At 39.9% G+C, this 22,941-nt stretch overlaps 1 protein-coding gene across 10 annotated transcripts in view; it reads right to left on the bottom strand.

The window, feature by feature from the left end:
* Window positions 1-22,941, bottom strand: part of SIPA1L1 (signal induced proliferation associated 1 like 1) — a 361,579-nt gene that overhangs the window by 74,702 nt on the left and 263,936 nt on the right. For all 10 annotated transcript variants that reach the window (XM_024739668.1, XM_024739676.1, XM_024739674.1 and 7 more), the window contains 4 exons: window positions 15,014-15,117; window positions 11,964-12,121; window positions 1,607-2,180; window positions 749-1,023 (listed from right to left, as the gene is read on the bottom strand). In XM_024739668.1, coding sequence (XP_024595436.1) covers window positions 749-1,023; window positions 1,607-2,180; window positions 11,964-12,121; window positions 15,014-15,117 — 1,111 coding nt within the window. The remainder of the gene's footprint in view (window positions 1-748; window positions 1,024-1,606; window positions 2,181-11,963; window positions 12,122-15,013; window positions 15,118-22,941) is intronic.

Here is a 22,941-nt window from a genome sequence, read left to right as displayed (position 1 = left end):
AAAAAAAAAAAAAAAAAAACCCAGCAAAAACAGCATGTGCATGCCCAAAGGAGAAAAGAAACAGTTGATTAAATTTGTTCCATCAGGAAACCTCCTCAGAGACAGAGAAATTAAATTTTCAACAGTGCTGCTGGTTTGGCAGGAGCTGGGAGGGGCGGGGAGCTCCTGGGCTTCCCTTTGGGAAAGTCCGGGAACCAAACTGCCCAAGCATCACAAGCAGGACCAGCTCATTTGAAGCCAATTTCTGACACATGCAGATGCAGTTAAGGAAAAGCTTGGTAAGTCACATTCAGCCCTCCAGGCTGAGAGAGCAGGCGTCAAAAACAGCACTTTGAGTTTTGGACAGCAATTGGCTACAAGTGGGAGATCTGGGGCAATAAGAGTGTCATGGAACATAAAAGAAAAAAGTCTAACACTTTGTCACGCTGCGTCTCTTTTCAACATTAAGTGTTCACTGTTTCTCAGCTACTGGTGCAAGATGTTTAAAATGGATGTTACCGGACATCTCTATCTGTAATGGTGACTTTATATACTCAGAGATGTAAATCCTGTGAATGGTCCAAGTTAGTGATTCTTTCCAGTTGCTGCTGCCACATGCTGAAAGGGAGCTCTGTCCTGAGTCAGACTTTCCATGGAGGGAACTTTCAGCATCGCATCGTAACCTAGCGCTCTTCATAACCTCCTACACTCTGACCCAGTTGGGGATGTTCTCCACGGTACACAAATGGCCCTGGACTCTCAGACCTACCTCCGTGGGGTGCAGTCATCATGTGGGGGGATAATGACAACTTTCACCGTGACAGATGTTCTCAGGAGATCGATCATCTGCTCGTGGCTCAGAGTGGCCACCGCCACCTTGCAGATCTCCACCAGCCGGCTGCCCTGCCTCAGCCCTGCCTGCCAGGCATAGCCGTAGGGCTCCACATCTGCCACGATGCCCTCGTAGTTGACGTGGAAGCCAAGCTGTCCCAGCCCATTCCTTCGCAGAGTCATCTCCACCGATTCACAGCCTTTTGACACGAACTAGACAAAGAAACAAAAGATACACAGTTTAATGAATGCAACAGGGTCTTCAGTGGTACGCATGGAAAGCAGGGTTATTTCTGAATACCCTAATGCCAGCTGAAGAGCAGCCTGGTTATTCTGCCTTCACTAATCTCCATTCATTAGGCCGAAAAGAACACACTTGTCTCAACGGCTTCTCAGAGACCTACAGGGAGCTGGCAGCAAAGAAAAACGGTATTCTGCTACTCATTTTGCCCTTAAGACAGACATTCAAAGCAGCAGATACCCGATCCAACAATTCTTTTCACCAACTAAAGCAGATTGGTTGGGCTACATCAGTCACAAGGCAATGGGATCAGGTCACACGCAAATGAGTTTCCAACAAAAAATGCACAGTCAGTGTGTCTTCCCCCATTTGTTCTACTACTTTTCCTTCTGAAAAAAATGATGGGAAGCAAGTGTGACATAAACTCTGTGTTCCTTCGCATTGTTAAGGGAGTTTTCAGAGGAGCTAATAAAACAGAACAAGCTTCTGTAACTTAGCTCTAGCCTGTACTATGAAAGGGACATGCATGTAGGTAAGTGGAAGGAAAACACTGACCTGAAGCCTTTTGACAATCTCTTTGATGTCCTCATTGTTAATGAAACTCTCCACTGACACACATTCACCTCGCTCGTAGAAGATTTTGAGGCCGGTGTCGGTTGAGGTCCACCCTATCACATCTCTGCAGGAACAGTTGAAAACCACGCTCTTTGTTTCCTGTTCGATGAGCACGATGAACTCATTGGAGACCCCGAGTAGGCAGTCTATCTCCATAGCCTTGTTGTAGTCTTTGGCCCGGACAGCCCACACAATGGCCCCCATGCTACTGAGCTCAGCTCCTGGGTATGGCTTAGACTTTTCTTTCTTCTTGGAGGCCAGAGAGATGAACGGAAACTTGCCGGACGGGTCAATAGGGGTGTTGGTGACATTCTTTTCTGCCAGATCTTTCAGGTATTCTTGACGTGTCCGGGTTGCCATGGCCCGGAACTTCTCCGACTTATGAGCGGCATTTTCTGCATTAATCACTTTGGCCAAAAGGAAGTCCCTGAACACATTTGACTTAGGGAAAGTGACCCCTTTGGGGATGGGAGGTCCAAAGGAAGGCACATCTCTGGACCTGGTGACGGCCACGCTAAGAGACAAAGCAAAGATCAATGAGAAAGAGGCTTGTCAATACTTCTCAGACTCACAGCATGAGAATAAAATACACTTTCTCAAAGACAAAGATGCCCTTCAGAGGAAAATAACTGTCATCGTCCCACAAGAAACAACGCACACTTCTACTTAACATGTGCATACTTTTCGTTCACTCATATTTTGGATTTATAGAACAAAATTTTTTCTAGGTCAAAATACCCAAAAAGCTTAAACTAAAAATTTAAATCAACCATAACTCCATGAAAAAAAAGATTTATTGTAATATTCTTCATAGTAGATAACATTTTAAATCCCTAGTGATTATTTCCAAAGTGGGGAGGGGGGTGGCTACTATAACCATATAACCTTTCAGAACAAGCACAGATTATGTAAGAACAGAAATGTTATCCCCATTTTAGATATGATGCCCATAGCAGTCAGCTTATGATGAAAATATCCACAGATGCTCGACATAAGAGAAATGGATTAAATTTAAAAGAAATTAAACAAATATTATTTGTTGTCCTATGTGTCAGGCCTTAAGCAACCAGATCAAAGAGCATAATTTTAAAACAAAACTTGAAATCTGAGTAACAGAAAGAGATTATGATTTTTTTTGGTAAGAGCAACTGTGCTTTAAAATCATATTTTTAAACTTTGGTCCCAATTCTCTACTTTTGGTATGGGAGTCTGACTATTTGTGAGACTAGGCTCCTTTTCCCATTCCTTTAAGCAAGACTGATTTAAGAAAGCCTGTTCCACATGGACATATATACACTACCAAACGTAAAATAGTTAGCTAGTGGGAAGCAGCCGCATAGCACAGGGAGATCAGCTCGGTGCTTTGTGACCACTTAGAGGGGTGGGATAGGGAGGGTGGGAGGGAGGGAGACGCAAGAGGGAAGAGATATGGGAACATATGTATATGTATAACTGATTCACTTTGTTATAAAGCAGAAACTAACACACCATTGTAAAGCAATTATACTCCAATAAAGATGTTTAAAAAAACAAAACAAAACAGAAAGCCTGTTCCAGTCATTTCCTCTGCATCTACACTGCTAAAATTGGGACTAAGAAAAGGATCATACAGGCATCTGTAAGAACCTATTATTTTTAATCTCAAAAGGAAAAAGACTAAGTTTTTCCTAAAACAATAATAACAACAACAACAGAAATTAAATGGAGATAGGCTGTGTGTTTTATATCGTATTTCAAGATCTCCTTCCAGGACCTCAGCAAAGCTTGAGAGGGCTGCAAATGAAGAGTCTAACAGGTCAAACATCCCCTTTTCAAATTATCTAATTATTTAAAAGTGAGTCAATTATGCAACTGTAGTAAGTATTAGCAGAGCAACACAAAATGTGTTTCTCCAGAACTCCCAGAATGGAAAGGACATAATCAGAGAGTGTGCATCTTTCAAACGAAACTGAAGAGCTCTGCTGCGCTATTTTTTCTTTATTTCAAGGGTTTGCTTGAAGATATTCAGCTTTGCTTTTCAGAAAATGATTGTTGCTTGTGAAAATAGGATAAATAAATAAAAGTCGGCAACCTCAGAAGACAAACTATATATTTTGTTAGAAAATGCCACGAGACGGCCTATTTCTGAAAATGGCTTTTCACAAATTCATTAAAAAAAAAAAAAAAAAAAAAAGAAGACTACCTAGTTCACTTCACGACAAAGAAAGGTGGCAAGCAACATCCCATTTTCTAACTGGAGATGAGAATTCACAGAAACCTCCACATGCGTGATAGCCTAATTACATCAGTATTAGAAAGGCAATTTTTCTTGTCTAATGTGAACTGTCTGGCTTGAATGCTGACAGCTGTATAATTTTAATTTGATTATGCTATTTTTTTTTTCAAGTCAAGCAGATGACGCTAATATCCAGATTTGCTAGCTTTTCTAAGAGGAATCCCATAAGGATCCAGAAATATTTAATATCTTTCATTTTTAAATTAGCAATTTCTTCTCTTGCTAATTTCACATCATTATTCTTTCTCAAGAAACAGCTGTGATTTTATTTTAAATAAGGAGAAGAAAATGCTTAGCAGAAGGTGTCGATATGAGGACCATCCATCCACTTGCCCCTTAAATTCACTGGTTATCTATAGATTTATTAACTAATAGGACTTTAGACAAACATATACTGAAAACCCACCAATAATTAGAAGCCTCTAGAATGAGCTACGAGGGAAAAGACTGAACCCTTAACATATAATTATCAGTGATTCATCATGGTCGGGAGGTAAATGATACAGACACTAAAATCAGCTTTGTATCATTAGAAATAGAATCCTCACAGAAGAAGATGAGGAAGATGATACCCTAGAACGTCCTTTTCAAACAAAGCGTTTTGTTTTGGGTAAATTTAACTTTCAAGGTTTTCTACAAGGTTAAAAGCTCATTAATTTAGATGCCACCAATTCTGAACTCTTAATAAGGCCTGTTTTAAGTTGAGAGAATATTTTTGCCTTCCTAAGAAGCCTTTCTAGAATTCTAGAATTTCAGATACTTGAGGTGTATTAATTATAAATGGTTTTTGCTGTTTTTTTTGTTTGTTTGTTTTGCGGTACGCGGGCCTCTCACTGCTGTGGTCTCTCCCGTTGTGGAGCACAGGCTCTGGACGCGCAGGCTCAGTGGCCACGGCTCACGGGCCCAGCCGCTCCGCGGCATGTGGGATCTTCCCGGACCGGAGCACGAACCCGCGTCCCCTGCATCGGCAGGCGGACTCTCAACCACTGCGCCACCAGGGAAGCCCGGTTTTTGCTATTTTTAAAAGCAGATTCCAAAGGGCTTCTTGTCTACATTTATGTTCACCTAGTATGCAATATTGTATCTCCTTAGAAATAATACATTCTTTAAAATTATAGCCATGCCTTATTTGCTCAGCATTGTCAAGGCCTACTATGTTCTACTCAAGAGGGTTATCTAGATGACAGAACAGACAGAAGATCAGAGGCTGAAACAGTTATGGAAAGTTAGCACTGGGGGGTGGGGGACTTGGAGAAGTCAGGGTTCCTCAAACTCTGCCAATAAAATCTTGAGTTTCATCTTAACACTCATCTTGATTTTGCATTCTACTGAAGAATATCTGTATTCATTTTAACACAAAAATCTGTTCTGTTCCCCAAATCTCGGAGTACAACTGAGGGAGCAGGAAGGTGTTCTGTTTCACTCTCATTTGACACATCCCTGAACCTCCTTTTGAACAGCTGGTAGACATTCTTCACTGCTCCAGGAAACAGACTCAGAGAAGTAAAATGATGTGCCCAGAGCTTGTTAGAGAAAGCCAGGACTGGAATCTGAGCTTCTGGATGGCCAGCAGTGTGACAAGACCACACTTATTCCCTGAGTGTGGAATCTTCCACTCTTGAAGTGCTTGCAAAAGGGACCATCCACAAGAGTCACATGGCCAGAGACCACCATTATAGGCTGTTTCTAGTGAGCCTGGGCGTTTGTTGGCATCAAAGACCTTGGATGAAGTAGCAAGTTGATACATGGGAATGTTCCAGAGACATCTGAACAGAGGTCTCAATGAAAAAGAGTGAGAAGAATAAGACACTTGAACTTCTGAAGCACCATGGAAACAGCAATCAACAATGAAGTTTAAAAGGAAGGGAACTTAGCATCAAAACAGTAGAGGGAAGTTTCCCCTTGAAGCTTAGATCAGACTGCCAGCTTGGGGAGCTTTCCAAGAAAGCAGACCTTGGCAAACGACAGGAAAGATGAGTGGCAGAACAAATGTGTGCTCACTGTTCCCTCTTGGGGCCTCTCCACGTCTAATAGTCTTCAATCACCAGCACTCACTGGGCACCGACTATACGCCAGGACCAAGGATGAGATGTCACAGGCTCAGCACTGCAGAAGCTCAAAGCCTGGTGGGGCTACCGCTCGTGGTGTGAGTGCTCTCCTAGGGAGGTGTAGTGCGCTACTGGAAACACTTCGGAACGGCACTTTATCCAGTCCTGGGAGGTCTGGGGAGCACTCCCAGAGAAAAGAAGAGCAGGCGTTCATTAGATGAAAGTGGCAGGGGTGTGCGAGAAGAGGCCTTCTTGCCCAGAGAGTGGCATGTGCAGAGAGGAGGGGCTGTAAGTAGCTCTATGCTGGGGGGAGGACTGGGAGAGGTGCCAGTGGACGCCGAGGGACAAGAGAGGCCAGACCTGAAGGGCTCCATGAAGTAGGCTATGCTGGGGAGTCTCAACGTTGCCCCAAATGGGGCTTCCCTTGTGGCGCAGTGGTTGAGAGTCCGCCTGCCGATGCAGGGGACACGGGTTCGTGCCCCGGCACGGGAAGATCCCACGTGCCGCGGAGCGGCTGGGCCCGTGAGCCATGGCCGCTGAGCCTGCGCGTCCGGAGCCTGTGCTCCGCAAGGGAAGAGGCCACAGCAGTGAGAGGCCCGCGTACTGCAAAAAAAAAAAAAAAAAAAAAGTTGCCCTAAATGTTTTTAAGCACAAAGAGTGACATATTCAGAGTTTTGTCTTAGAAAGGTCAGCTACGTGGGACAACAGGGATGCTGATTAATGATGGCTTGGAATAGACTTTCTGAAAGAAATTTCCACCTTTGTTATTTTTCTTCCTGGTTGAAGCTTGCATATTTATTTATTTTTATTCAAGAGGAGAAAAGAAGAAAAAGGCATGGTCATTTAATGTGCATACACAACACTCCCTGCCTACACCAGATACTTTACTTATGGGATTTCAGGTAGATGTCAAGCCACCTTCCATTGAACAGAAAGGGAAATTTAAAATCTGATATGTTTAACTGTCTGGTCTGATTCCAGGTGCTTTTTATACTACATCACTCTAACTCCTTTTAACATTTATTACATCTTAACCACTGAATACAGAAATCTTTCTGAGAGGAGTAACATATACATCTACCTTCCCAAACATAGTTACTGACCACAATTTAACATCTGTTTTTGAAGACAGTCTTTATAAAAACCACTTACTACTATACTAGTTTTGAGATGAACAATAATTCTTTAATTTCATCATAGAGTGAATCAAAGTTCTATCTTTCAATTGTTTAAGATGTCCTAAGATTTTTAAATAGTCTGTCTGAAATGAATCCAAATAAGGCCCATACATTACAATTAATTAATTTTATCTTAAATTTTTATATTCTGTTAATGCCCCTCCACTTCTCTTTTATTTCTTGCAATTTATTTGTTGAAGAAACTGGGCTATGTGTCACATAGTCCAGAGCCTGAATTTTGCTGAATACAAACATGTTCTTTGGTCTTTTGTATTTCCTGGCCTCTCTAGAGGTTTGATTGGATTCACATTCAATTTTGGGAAGAGAGGATAAGACTAATTCCGAGATGCGGTTGTATTCTTCCATTATGAGACACGCATTTATCTCTTTTTATGATGTTTTCAGCCTTTGATGATCAATGCCTAGATCCATTAATTTATTACCTGTTAAAAAAAATGGTGACAAAGTTTTTACACCATGTTTTTACAAAGTGAGGCCCTCGGGGTGAGTGACGGATATTTGGTTGTTTGGTCCCAAACCAAGTGACCCCAGACTGCTATGCTTATTGAATTTGTACCTTTAATGTGAATCGTTTTTCTACATCTCCCTTACTGGTAATCACTTATTGATGCTTTCAGTACATCCTTGCCACTAAACGGCTCATCTTTTTGATTTGTTGCTTCTAATCTGCTCTATCAACTGAAACCAGACGATTAAGCTCTTTGTAATGATACAAGTAAACTAATAGAGACCACGGGGTCCTCTTATCAGGTATGGGCATAATAAGCTTTTGTACACAGACTTAGTGATTAATTTCTGAGCTCTTGGCTATGTCTACTATTCAAGGTTAACTGGCCTCTGGCATTAACTTAAACTAGTCATTTTTTCCTATATAAACTTTCTAGTTCCGAGGGTGATACAACACACATTATTTCAGAGCCTCATTTCCATATTCACTATAGGGATTTTTGTCACTTTGTTCCCCCGTTGAATCCCAGAGCCTAGAATGGTACCTAGTATATTCTGATAAGGACTGTAAAGAACTAGTGAAAAATAAATGAATGACAATAAAGCCTAAATTTGTGTTTCTGTATATAAATTTCCTTGCACGGTGACGGTGAGTAAATTTTCCTAGAACTATTTATACAGTGTTACTGGCTGGCCGAGCATTCCAAGGGCTTCCACTGCCCACTCATCTCTCTGACAGCACAGCCTTCTTACTGTACTGTCCACTTTCCTTCCTGTGTCTACGTGTTCATCTATACCACTTTCCGCCCCTAGACTCACAGAATTATTCTCATTTTGCCACTGAATCCCACCATCTGTGCTTCAAAACACACACCGAATCCCATTTTCTCAGTTAAATGTTCTTTGGATCTTTAGCCTGTATTAACCCCACAATTCTCTACACAATTAGAGCAAGAGATTCCTTTGAGGAAATAACTTTCCATACTCTGGGCACCAAGTAGACGTCAGTACATAAAAGTGAGTGCTCACAGTGGAGAAAGTGGGAACAAGAGATTTTAAATGATGAAAAGGCTTTGAATTATTCTAACTACACCTCTTAGAGACAAATGAGATTTAAATATAATTTGTACAAATTAAATGCATCTCTAAGCTTTCCCACCAGAGTATCCCTAATGAAAGAGGCCTATAAATTCACATCTCTAGTAGTTTGGGGAGGGGCCAATGTATAAGAAAAACCCACAGGTATGAAAACTCTTTGAAGACCCACGTGGTATCTTAAAATTGATACAAATTTTCCATTCTACTTCATAATACATTTATTTTCTCATGAAAATAAACATCCCTTCCCCCAAGCATTAAAGACTACAAGAGAGGTACCCTAGTTATTCTGGGCCTTTAAACATCTCCTGGCATCACCACATACCCCAGGAAACAAACCTACCTGAGTTTAAGAAGGACTGAGAAAAATTCATGTACACAAAGTTTATAATAGGAAAAGATCACTACTTTAGTTCCAAAAATCACAGTGCACTGGGTCTTCAAGTAAGCTTGGCAACTAGGGAAACTCCAGACTAGCCCATGTCTTGTGAGCAGGGGTGTCCAGTGTCCTCCTGCAAAGGTTCCCAGCATCACAAGGTGGGCTTAAGAAGATGGGCTCTCCAGGTGAGAGATTAAAAACAAGAAAGAGAGAGAGCAAAAATCATGAGTTTCAGGCTGGGAAGGAGGGTTTGAAAAGAATAAAACAGATATCACTTACTCATCCAGCCAAGTAATTAAGAAGGTTCAGACACCTTTGCTCCTTATCAGTCTATTTAGACTTGCACTGGCCATACTTCCTGTGGCTACTGAGTACTGGAAATGTGGCCAGTATGACCAAAGAGTATTAAATCACATTCAATTTTAAAAACTGACACTCGATTCAGTTTTTCAAAAGTCTTTGAAGGAGAAGGAGACATACTTAAAAAGTATGTTTCCAATAAGCTATTATGAATCTACTTCTCCAATTGCAAATTTTATGAAATCTAAATACAGATTATTTCCAATGAAAATTGAGCATCCTGAGATGAGCTGTAAGTCAAAAATGCACTCCAGATTTCAAAGTCTTAGTCCAAAAATACGTAAGATATCTCAGTAATTTTTAAAAATTACGTGTTGAAATAATAATATTTGGATATATCAGGTAAATAAAATATACTATTGGGTCAAAAACATATTGTTAAAATTAATTTTACCTATTTCTTGTTACTTTAAAAATATGGCTATTGGAAAATATAAATTTGATATGTGACTTGAATTATATTTCTGTTGGACAGCACTTTATTTAGACAAACACCTTTAAAAGAAGAATCTCTTTTTAAAAGAAAGTACATAGCTTTCCACTCCCCAAACTTCCTAGTGACCACTGCAAAAAGGGTTTAGTTTTCTATCTACAAAGTAGTATGAAATCCTTTGCCCGAATCCAGTACACAGAACATTTCAATTGCTTGGGGTATTTTCTAAATGCAAATAGTTATCCACCCCAATTACAGTCAAATGTTCTGCACTAATTCTTTCCTTTTACACCTAAATAAAGCAGCTTTTGGAGACCATATTCTTGAGAAAAAGCTTCAGATCTAGGTTTCCTTTGTTTGAGTTTCCACCCACTGAGTCTAGGAAGCTACAGAACTCCCTGGTCTGGGGTTTTCATATTGGCACCTGAGAAGTTCAGGAATAGCTAGTACGTCAGCAGCAGGGGCAGCAAAGACCCCTACTGCACATGGCATGGAGGAAGACAGCATGGCAGAGCCATTAAGAGACTGGGCTCTAAAATCAGACTTGGTACATTCAAACCTAAACTCCACCTAGTACCGGCTGACCTTGTGTAAGTTACCTTACCCCCAAGTGCTTAAATTTCCTCATCTGAAAACAGGGATTAAAACAGCACCTACCTCAGAGGTTTTAAAAATTAAATGAGGGCTTCCCTGGTGGCGCAGTGGTTAAGAATCCGCCTGCCAATGCAGGGGACACGGGTTCAAGCCCTGGTCCAGGAAGATCCCACATGCCGCGGAGCAACTAAGCCCGTGTGCTGTAACTACTGAGCCAGCGCTCTAGAGCCCAAGAGCCACGACTACTGAGCCCGCATGCCACAGCTACTGAAGCCCGCGTGCCTAGAGCCTGTGCTCCGCAACAAGAGAAGCTACCGCAATGAGAAGCCCGTGCACCGCAACGAAGAGTAGCCCTCACTTGCCGCAACCAGAGAAAGCCTGCGTGCAGCAACAAAGACCCAACGCAGCCAAAAATAAATAAAATAATTTTTAAAAAAATTAAATGAGGTAACACAAATAAGGTGCCTAGATCAGAGCTGGGCTTCTAATTAGAGCTCATCATACGTAGTTACTGTGGAATGGGCAAGGATGATGGCAGTCAGCAGGAGTCCAATGTAACCTTGACTTGTTTTGTTCCCTGAACTTGCTTGTTCTCCTATATTTAACCTGCATTACACCTAGGGATTAGACAGTTGTAGATCTCACAACAAACCAATTATCAGTCTGCACTGGCCACTTTCTGTGTAGGTGGCTCTGTTAATTCAAAAACAAAAATCCAAAATTAACAAAGTCTTGTCTTAATTTTAGGGATGGAAAGATATGATAATCTTTCATATTTTGAAAGGATAGATTCCTATTAGGACATCTTACTAATGCTAGAACATCCTCGCACATCTTCTTGGCACTACACTCACGTCAACACAGCATCACAGGTTCGTACCCTCTTCAACACCAACCCTCTCCAGGATTCTTGCAGAGGCCTCTGCAGGTAGATGCTTGAATTCTGATACTCATGAGACTAGGTCAACGAGGGACACTGAAACCATTCCACCAAATGCTTAACAAAGCATAGAAATACCCCTAAGATTGCAGTCAGAAATGTTAGAGGTAATCAAGTCAGCCCTAAGCAAGGGTTTGGGTTTTTTAAAAATAATAATAGTAATTAAAAAAAAATTAAACTTCTCTTCCCTACTTATTATGAGCATTCTTCTCTGCTTTTGGCATGGCAAAAGCAAAATATAATTAGCAGCATGAGTAATTAGCTGGTGTCCAGATGGCATGGATGAAGGATGCCACCTAAGAAGGAGGTGCAAATGGAAACGGCAGGTGTCTAACCAACACGTCTGGGGGATGTCAATGCCATCAGGTTACGTCATCCTGTGAATTCAGCCATCTGCAAGCATAGTTTAAAGACACAAATAAATAGCAATAGACTTCCCACTGCAACTTCAGAAAGCAGAGCTGGAGGGGGCCTTCGATGTGACCGCGCACCAATGCCCATCCAGCCACCTCTGGAGCCAGTACCTGTAACAGACACTGTCAGTGCAGGGGTTGTGAACCCTGACAATGACGAAAACGTGCTGAAAGTGGGATCGGATGTTTTTCGGGCTGAATGGCTGTGCTCCAGGCTCTTGGAAAACAATTGTTACGATATCGTTTCCAATGTGCCGCTTCCGTAGGAGCTAAAAGAAAACATAAGCAAGAGACATAAATGACAACGCTCTGCTTGTAACTCCCGATTCCCTTATGTAACTGTACTTAAAACATTCATTATTAATCAGTACATATTAGGGGAGGTAACCTACAGTTATTGCCCATATTTTAGCAGGTCTTATCATTCCCTCCAAGGAAGAATATGGAAATGAATATTCAGAAATTTGCATAAAACACACAGTCCATTCAAATAGATCTAACTAATCTCTAGCATATTACGCCAAGTCCCAGCATCTCCAAATCTTCAGTTTCCATAACAACAGTTTTGTTCCATTTTCATGTAAGAAACTTGCCATAGGGAATATTTTTTAAAGATGAGAACGGCTAAAGTAATTACAACGCAATTTATGTTCTGATTTAATTAGCTTCATTTAAAGAAATGTGGCTAAGGTGTTTTCTGATAATACTTTTTGTGGCACAAGCTGGGAATACAGAAATTAATAATATTCCAAAATGTTCTAACAGTTTTAAAGCAGGTTAAATTTCAGGTTTAAATAGCTTCTTTAATTACAGTGAAAGCTACTTAAGACCACCTTCTGTTTCACATTAAACGCTGTTTTGGAAAAGTGGCTTTCAAATTCAGGCACTCCAAATCATCCTAGCTCAGCGCCTCTCTAGGAAGGGGTTATTAGGGAGTTTAACTCAATCATGTGAAGAAAAACTGAACAAAATTTGTATTACTCATATTTATTACGTGGAGGCTCCTACCAGGAGGAAAACAACTAAACGTGACATTTATATAAACTATCTATTAGACATAAGCTTGTATTTATAAACCTTTAAAAAAAAATTCTCCAGTGACTTTACCTTACACAGATTACGTATCAGTAAAATCAGTGACTGAGTACTGGCTGCCAGCTGGGAGAAACAACAGCCTATTAGATTAGGGTTGAGAATTGGGAGTTAGAATGTTCAGGAAATGTACTTTTAACCTTAGGAATTTTAAAGCATCCCAAATGATCTTCTAATGAGGTTGTGTACTTCATTTCTAAACATGGAATATTATCAGATGTTACAGAAATAAAGGCTGCTCTGTATTGATTGCTATATAAAATATACCCATCATCAAAGATTATTAATCTCCTCAGAATCTTGAACCTATCAAGCTCAAATACAATCTATGTATATGTCATTCCTGCATAGGTGCCATTGTCTTTTTGATACAATGTCATTCTTCCTTCAAAATACGGCCTGATATGTAATGTTACTGTCTTACTAAAGGACCCAAATAGAAATAAACCTATCCATCTCACATTATACATAATGAAAAAAAAGACAGTATTTATAAACCAATTTCTGCAAAAAGATTTTCAAAGACACGTTCTTTCTGGGTTTTCCAAGCATAACATAATCTATGTAGAAGAAATCAATTCTTTAGCTAGAGAATTTTAAATTTCTTAATATGTAGAATACAAATTATTCTTTCACTCTGATTCAGGACCATAATACTTTTGCCTTGATTGGACCCCAAATTAAATAATTTGGATGGATGTCCACTTAAATGCCAACTCACTCAGCTCAGCCCTTTGACTCATTTAGCTGGATATACAATTGAGTCTTGTTACTAAATTTTTTACCCCCATTCCCCCACATGTTAGCTTTCTCTGCTGAGCAATCAGGTAGAATAAGCCTTCATCTCCCCTTTAAAGATCATTTGTTGATGTTCTTAAATTCTCTCTACTGTCTGGTCAGAGTGAGTTTAGTATATTTTTCTTAGCAGGGTATTTTCCTCTCAAAAATCTAGAACTTGGAATTTGCATAAAACAAACTGTCAACAAACTCCAGACAGGGGAATTTATCTTAAAATAGGTTTATTTCAGATTTACAGCTGATTCATTGCTTTGCTTCCTACGTTTTGATTGCTTTGGTAATCGTAAGAGGCAAGATTTTGTTACTGAGATGTGTGATGTAATCAAACCTAAAGTGACGATGTGTTCAGATTCGATCCATATTTTGTTAAATTCTGTGAAAGAGGATGTGATTCATTCTGCAGCTGGCCCTGTGTTCTGTTAGTACAACAATTGACAATAACAAAATCTATGTCCGTTTTAAGGTCAGAAGTGATACTAGACTGCTGTGTTTGTAACAGCTACTGAAAGGAGAGTCTGTTAGTTCTCTGGTTCTTTTAAGTTTCAGTTTGGTATCATTTGTTTTAAAACATTTTTTAAAAACAACTCCACCACATACTCTTTAAAACAGTACCATTTCCATCTTGCTCTGTAACCATCTGCCATTTCTTAGTTTTCGCATTTTATCATCTCACAGACTACATTTTAGTACTAGGCCTTGTGCTTTTAGATCTTTTTAAAAGAAACTCTGTGTATGAGGTACACAAGAGGTACACAAATGCAATTGTTACTTATGTTGTCCCCTGAAGAACACATCAAGAAAAAACATTTTCCTGAGCCCCCATCGACATTTTGATTTTTCTCCAAGTTAGTGGAGGAAACCTCCTTTGAAATTTGAAATGAAACATCAGTACTTTCCTGCTTTGTACACTGGCCTCTTGAGATGAAATTTCACCCACTCATATGTGTTCTTTGCAACCCTGCAGAGTCATCTCATCACCATGATTTCAACTTGTTCTTTTCAGATTTCAGGAAAACCTCAATTCTCGTGGGTGAAAAGCAAATGATTAATTCACAAAGCCATCCAGCTGGCTGTTAACCTAGAATTTGTGTCTCTTCATTTGTTTTCAGCTCATTTGCTATTCCTTACTTCCACAAAGTACAAAGCTTCCTGCTGCTGTGACAGGTGCAACATTAAATTCTGGTTTAAGATTTTATAAACTTGCCACTTAGGCTTCTGGGGGAGATGAAACAAGGGCAAAAAAACCCACAGATGACACAAGGATCTCTTACCTGCTGCTTGTTGTTAGGTGTGTATGGCAGCATGGTAGAAACATGGAACATGATCTCATAGTCTTTGTATGTTGTGTACAGAGAATGGGTTCCAGTGGAATCAGCTACAGTAAAAAAAAAAAAAAATACACGAGACAACTGTAACAAAAGAAAAAATAGTTCATTTAAGAAATGGATCTCAAAAAAAAAAAAAAAGGGAAATGGTTTAGGATGAAGACATCCTAAGACAAGACACAGTATAGGAGTTCTTACCCATTTTTTGTACCCAATCCCCCCCTTGGCAGTCTAGTGAAGCCTTTGGATTCCTTCTGAGAATAATATTTGTAAATGCATAACATAAAATACATAAGATTTCAACAGAAATCAATAGATTGAAAAATACCACTATCAAAACAATTTTAAAATGATATAATAGCATAAGATTTATATAATAAGTTTAAGCAGTTGGTCTAATAACTACTATAATTCTGACATAGTGAAGTGCATAAGCAGTATCTTGACATACTTCCAACAACAATAGAGTATGAAAATACCTATGCTTTCTACTGGTGATAGAATCACAGGTAGAGCTTATACTACTGTGGTGTGTTGCCTACATTCATAACTGAAGGAAACGCTAAATTTCAATTAGGGGTCAGTGAAGATAAATGTAAAATTACTTCCCATCCAAGTTCATAGACCCCTGAATTCCATCCACAGACTTCAGGTTCAGAACATTTTTTCCAATACTTCTGACTCAAGCAAGAGAACCGTTTTGTTCTTAACAAATAGATGGAAACTTAACAAGACTGTAACACTGAATAACAAAGGTATTACAGCAATGTCCAACAATTTAAGACTGAGCGTGTTCTGTTCTCACCTTCCTTAAGGAGAAAAACAACCTCGACCCCCTTAATCATTAACAAATCAACGTGCTCATAAATACCTGGAAACCAAAGAGAATTATTAACTGTCCAATTGAAGGGGAATATCTTTAGATTAGGACCTGGACTTACAGGCGGCAAAATGAACAGAAATGCATTCATTTTGGGTAAACTCAATCCTCCACCAACCATATTGCTAAGGAGCAAACACTTTACCGCATTTTAGAGAATCACACTGCAAGACAGCCTCTGGCATGTACCGAAAAGCAGTAGTTCTCAAACTGGAGTGTGCATGGAATCCGCTGGGAAGCTGCTTAAAAGGCAGCTTCCCATCCTCCACTCCCAGAAGTACTGCTCCGTAGGTGTGGGGCTGGGCAGAAGAATCTATTTTAATAAACACCCCCAGGGGACTCTAATGCAGTAGCTGCACTGCCCTTAGGCGCTGCTCCAAGAATAGGCCATAAGGGAGGTTTGCAGAGACCTGTTAAAGATGTTCTAGAGCCCTGAGTTTCAACCCTGCATCTTAATTTTGAAGAGGGCATAAAACACAAAGGGTTTTAAAAACAAGATAAATGTAGAATAAAGCAAAGACTACTTTTGAAAAACTGCAAAGATACGTACCGACACGTAAAGCCCCAAGAAAAATATCTTCTAAATGTTAATGACCATTACCACAAAAAAATACCACTGCAATAAATCATTGACCTACTTAAGACAGATCTTGAATATGAAGAAGGTTTCTGTTGTTAAGGACCCTTGCTATAAATACCTCCAGAACTGATTCACACATTTTACAACTTTCAAGTCAATGTGTCAGCTGTGATGAGTACTTACGTGTGTTTCAAGTCAATTTAAAGCAAAGTTAATGAACTAGAAAACAAATTATCATCCAGTGTTCATTTACTACACTTTGCTTTATATGTCTTTCTAATTCTAAAGGCGTTACTACCAGGAAAGAAAAATGAAGACAAGCCTGAAGATAATTTGTTTTCTATTTCTTGTCCTTTCTCTCTTTCCGACGCTTGCCTCATTTTATACAATGGATGCTGCATGACCAGTCTTCTTCTAGGGACCTCTGAAAATCTCAGCTTTGCTGATAATTTTAAACAGTCTGGAAACAGTTTCAAAAGTTTCAGACATGAAACCAGGGCCAAAACAATGAAATATTCTTTTCTGGGAAGAAAGGAATTCCAAAATCCTGAAATTACTGTACATAATTGCTAAACTTAACCAGAGAGAATGGAAACTGAATGTTTGTTATATTCTCTGAAGAATAAGGCATTTAATGTTGTTATTATTATTTTAGTGACCTTGTGACCATGAAATACTTAACAGAATGAAAATCAGGAAGATGACCATTGGGAAAATGACAAAAATCTTTTTTTCTCTGGTTGAAAAGAGTATATATTGAGTGATTTCTAAGGGGAAAAATATGTTTATAGAAGAGGGATAAAAAGAAGATAATGCTCCCTCATATTTGTATGGAGCTTTAAAAGTTAAAAAATAAATTTGGGCATCTTATAGGTCGTCTTGATAATCACGTGATTTGCCTCCAAATTATACTACCAGCGAATGGTGTATATCCACTAATAAGGTCAGCCCTCTACACTAAGTCATAGAAAATAAAATTTCTAATATTCAAACTAGATGATAAGAAGACACTGAATAATTGAGGAATGGTAAGAATATTCTTGCCAGCTGCTTTGAAAAGGTGTCGATAAGTGATAACACCCTACATTAGGCACTTCTATTTGAAGATGGTATGAATAGGTGAATAAGTTTGTAGAAGCAGTTTCAGATCCGGTCAATGTCATGTTCAACATTGACTTCTCTTGGCTCAACTCTTTTGCTTTAAGGAGAATAAAACTTGGATGATAAAGGTGGATGTGTAGGAATCTGAATCAGGAAAAAGTAATTCGATTTTTATGTAACCACTTCCTGGTCACTAACAGATACGTTTGACTTCAGAAAAGCTAGACAAAGGATCAAGCCTAAGCAATTTGATTTGGGGGAAGTTCCCAGTTTTAAATATTTATGAATACAAAGAGAAAAGCCATCTCATGACCTAACTGCACGCAGACTAATAAAGTCAATAGAATGAAGAAAGCTTAAGCTCAGCTTATGAACGTCCCCACCACTACAGAACACATCAAATGCAGAACAAAATCACAGACAGGCTGCGGATCTGATTATTATCCATAGCTTGAAATCCTACAATAGTCAGCTGGCTGCTGAGGGCCATCCATTTAAGACCCCAGATCTCCCTTCTATGAAAGCTTGCCTCCGGGTCGGGGATGCAGAGGTCAATGCTCAGAAGCACAGCCGGGGACAAGTATTAACATCTGGAACACTGGATGGCACACCTCTTGTAGTACTGTTCACGCCTCCTTGTAGTACTATTTCACCCACTCAGTAACGAAGTATTTGGGGAAGCCGAGAATCCCACCTTCTCTGGCATCTACCATATTTACTCATGTTTTTTCAGTGTATCTTTAACCATGGTCAGGAGGTAGGTTACTTTACTTCACTGAGGAAGGGATCAAGGAGAGTTTGTAATACCACCCTTTGCCATGACAGGAGAATTCATACTGTGTCAGTTCAGGGAATGTGCAAGTATGCATGTGTATGTGCCCAGGACTGAAGGCTTCTTAAAATCACTAACATATGGTGAAAAAAGGATAAGCGATGATGTGGGACAGGTACTTAGGAATCAGTCACTACTATCTTCTACCTACTGAGCACTTTGCAAGACACCTGCAATTACCTGGATTCCCACCTGCAAGTATGAAGACCTGAATTCCAATACCTCCAGCATCAGTTACTAAATGAGCACAAACAAGTCACTGCACTTCTCCACCCCTCGCCCCTCGATATTCTTCTCACTGTTGTGAGGATTGAAACAATGCATATGAAAGTACTAGCCCATAAAAGATGCTCAAGAAATGTGTTGATCAGAACTTAGAATTTTGTGCAGTTGAGATAAAAAGTGTAGCTGCCTTAAATAGGGCCTTTTACATATTTTAATTTCTTTGCCAACTGCATCTCAGTAACACTCAAAGGAAAAACCTTACACTGTAACACAGTTTAAAGTTTAGGAGATGAAAAAAGAAAACTTTTCTTCATTCATCAGTCTCTAGAACTCCAAACAGTCCTCTGCATGTGTGAAACATTTAAATAATGCTAGTTTTACTCCCTTCTTTATCAAAGGTTAAATATTCCAAATAAAGGATTTATTTTCTTTATGAAAAGTCTTCCATCTCCTCTAAGACCGTGAATTGGTTCACGGGCCCAGCCGCTCTGCGGCATGTGGGATCTTCCCAGACTGGGGCACGAACCCGTGTCCCCTGCATCGGCAGGCGGACTCTCAACCACTGCGCTACCAGGGAAGCCCTCAACGATCTTTATAACACTGCTGAAAAATGGGGGAAGCAACAAGCATTCACTAATATTGTGGCAAATCAAAGCAGGCAGAGCTTTGAAGGAATGGTTTTCAAAGGGTTTCTAAGTCTCTTACGTGCTGACTTGACAAACATGCTTCATTCGGGAAATAATTTCCCCAATAATAATCCATACACACAGCTTAAAATGAGGGTGGTCTCCAGCTTTCAAATAATAAACTGCTTGGTGGGAAGCTTATTTTCATATTTACTGTAGTGTGAGGGGATGGTAATTATCTAGAGGTTATGCCATCCAAATAATGAAACAAAAAAAGGAGAAAAAAAATTACTCCTGAAAGTTTCTTCATTGCAGAACTGTTCCAACCCCTGACACATCTGTAGCTTGTTTGCTAGAAGTCCTTATTTCTGAGATGGAAACTGGACTTTGTATGGAACACTGGGAAAAAGAAGAAATGGTTTGACAGTTCCATCAATCCTTCCTTTCCTGAGCCTCTTCCTCCTTTACCAAAGTACTAAAATCTGAATATAATTATAATACATGACAAGTGGAGCTGTCTCATGAGATGACTTGAGTATTTTTAGCTCAAGGGCTCGAGAGAGGGGAAGATACAGCCACAAGGCAGAGCTCTTCGGGCTTCACTGTACCTAATTCTACATTTACGCTTTCTCTAAACACGTCATTAACCATAACACTAGGACCTGTTCTCCCTCCTTAATGCTTACTAGCTACCTAACCCTGGGCATGTTAGTTAATGTAAAGAGGCCAATTCTGTAAAATGGGGATAACTGGCATCTAGCAGAGTTTGTGGGGATTAAATGAGATGACACGTAACAAGTATCTAAGACTTCTACTTCTGGCCATAACAGCACTTGGTAGAGGACCTGCTCTCCCATTGTAAATAAATAGAAAAATAGACAAAATACCTGAAACAACCTTTTTTCAGACATTTTACAATAGGCAGCATTGGATAGTGTTCCCTGAGAAAAAAGTATCAAAGAAGGTGAGCCCTATGATCCCCACCCAGCTTTCTACCTGGAAGTACTTTCAAAACAACAGCACAGAGCAGGGATTTGAAGAGGGGAGCTAGAACATGCTGGAGCTTTGGAAGGTTGAGGCGGCTGATATTTGCTGGGCAGAATACCAAAAAAGAGGAAACCACACGGTGAAAGAGGCTCGGAAATCTACACAGGGGTTCCCTTGAGTCTTGGGCTGAATATGGAACTGCACAAGCATAGCGTGAGGTTCCAAAAGCCAGGGAAAGAAAAAACATTAAGGTAACGTACATCACGGTGACTACAGTTAATAACATTAAGGTAATGTACATCACGGTGACTACAGTTAATAACACCATATTTCGTAAATGAAAGTTGCTGAGAGAGTAGATCTTAAAGGTTCTCGTCGTAAGAAAATAAAATCGTGTAACTAGGTATGGTGACAGATGTTAACTAGACTTGTTTTGGTGATCATTTCGGGATATATACAAATACTGAATCATTATGTTGTACACCCAAAACTAATACAGTGTTATCTGTCAATCATATCTCAGTTAAAAAAAAAAAAAAAGAAAAGAAAAACTACTGGGGAAATAACAACTACCAGAGATTTGTCAGCCAAACCATTCTCAAAGTTCACACAGGGGTAGAAGTCATTCAACTTCTGACTGACCACAGCAGAGATACCTCACTGAACATGCTGGTATTCAGGTGCCTTAGCAGGAGGGCTAAATTAGCCAGAGAGTAAAGGCTACTCTAGGTAGGCTTTCAAAAAGCCTAAGAACAAGATTCATAAAGATCAAGCTGTTCTATAATTAAATTAATTGCCCACCAAAATAAAACAACACTCTTTAAAGAAGACAACAAAATCCAGGTCCTCGATGAAGAAACATTCACAATGTCCACTATCCAATCAAAAATAACCAGACAGATGAAGCAGTAAAATGTAACTCAAAAACAGGAGAAAATCTGTTAAAGGGACACCCCAAATGACACGGATGATGGAATTAGCACACAAAGACTTTAAAATAGCTACTGTAAATACGTTCAAGGCTTTAAAGGAGGACATGAACCTAATGAGAATAATATGGAAAATAGAAGAAAAGAGAACTCCCCCCCACCCAAAAAAAAAGAAAAGAAAACCCAAATGAAACTTCTGGACCTGAAAATCACAATATCTGAAATGAAAATTTCACTAGATTGGATAATAGCAGATTAAGACACTATGGAAGAAAAGAAAAATACAGTGCCTTAAATGCATTAATTGGAATCATCCAAACACAAGCACAGAGGGGAAAAAAGTTTAAAAATCAAATCACAACTAGTAAGTGACCTAATATATGTGTAATTAGAGATTCAGAAGGTGGAGGGTGCAGAAAAATTTAAAAATGAGTTTGGCAAATAATATTTTAATTTGATGAAGACTACAAATCCATAGATCCAAGTGACAACTACACTGTCATATGGAGATGGAGTGATCCTTTAGGAACACATGTTCTGGAAAGCATCTTCTCCTTTTGAAGATCATATTGACGGCTTCCCTGGTGGCGCAGTGGTTGAGAGTCCGCCTGCCGATGCAGGGGATGCGGGTTCGTGCCCCGGTCCGGGAGGATCCCACGAGCCGCGGAGCGGCTGGGCCCGTGAGCCATGGCCGCTGAGCCTGCGCGTCCGGAGCCTGTGCTCCGCAACGGGAGAGGCCACAGCAGTGAGAGGCCCGTGTACCGCAAAAAAAAAAAAAAAAAAGATCTTATTGAAAGCGTTTCTTAACACAACGTAAAGTTAGGTAAGATGTGGTGAGCTTATCTCACAGTACACAGAACAAAGTCTCACCTCTGGGTGTGTCCTGGCCAGTAGAAGGCTGCTGGGGAGAGTGCAGAGGCTGGTTGACCCCTATTTCTGTAGTCTGTTATTGTTTAATACCCATTTAAGTGATGAGGCTAATGGTCTCTTCTAGCTTGGAGTAAGAGAGATAAATATGCATACTGTCTTCTTCAGGTTTTAGAATGGAAACACTTTCCTACTTTTCATTCCCTTTAGGAAACTTGACCCTCTGAAAGGATGGAAAAGGAAACTGAACCCTCTTTCTCAGGAGCTATGCCTCAGAAGGTTACAAGGAGCCTTAAAGGAGAGTAGTTCAGTGAAAAGGAACCCTTCCCAGATGGATGTATTACGTAACTGAAAAATGTGCCATTAGAGGCAGTTTGCTGATCCAGGCCTTTGCAGTTACTGGCATATTGGGGCAAAATGTGCAAAGTGCTTATCTTGCTTATTCCACTGCCTTACTCAGTGCCACACTGCTTAAGTCTGCCCTTGCTATACATTTCTCACAGTGCCCTTCATCATCAAGAGATGGCTGGGACCGTGTAAATGCACAAATAATAAATAATCTTACCAACTCCCAATCTGGCCATTCATTGACAGAATCAAGGCGCTAATTACATTTTCTTCCCAGACCCTTTTAATAGCTCTTTGTGGTGATAATTTACATAACACAACAAATCGGGACAACGTGAAGGAATTACAAAGGAAATGTCCAAATATCTTGATCAAAAGAGTTTAAGGGCATATTGAGATTTAACATATTATGCAGCTGCAAGCAGAGTATGGAACGTTAAAATAATATTTAAGAGTCTAGGCTATTTATGGTTTTTCATAGGTTCTCCTGCATGTCGTT

This window comes from Neophocaena asiaeorientalis, unplaced genomic scaffold, assembly GCF_003031525.2.
Source record: "Neophocaena asiaeorientalis asiaeorientalis breed wild unplaced genomic scaffold, Neophocaena_asiaeorientalis_V1.1 scaffold348, whole genome shotgun sequence".
Lineage (NCBI taxonomy): Eukaryota > Metazoa > Chordata > Mammalia > Artiodactyla > Phocoenidae > Neophocaena > Neophocaena asiaeorientalis.
The sequence above is the reverse complement of the archived record's forward strand: the minus strand, read 5'-3'. Positions and strand labels throughout refer to the sequence as shown.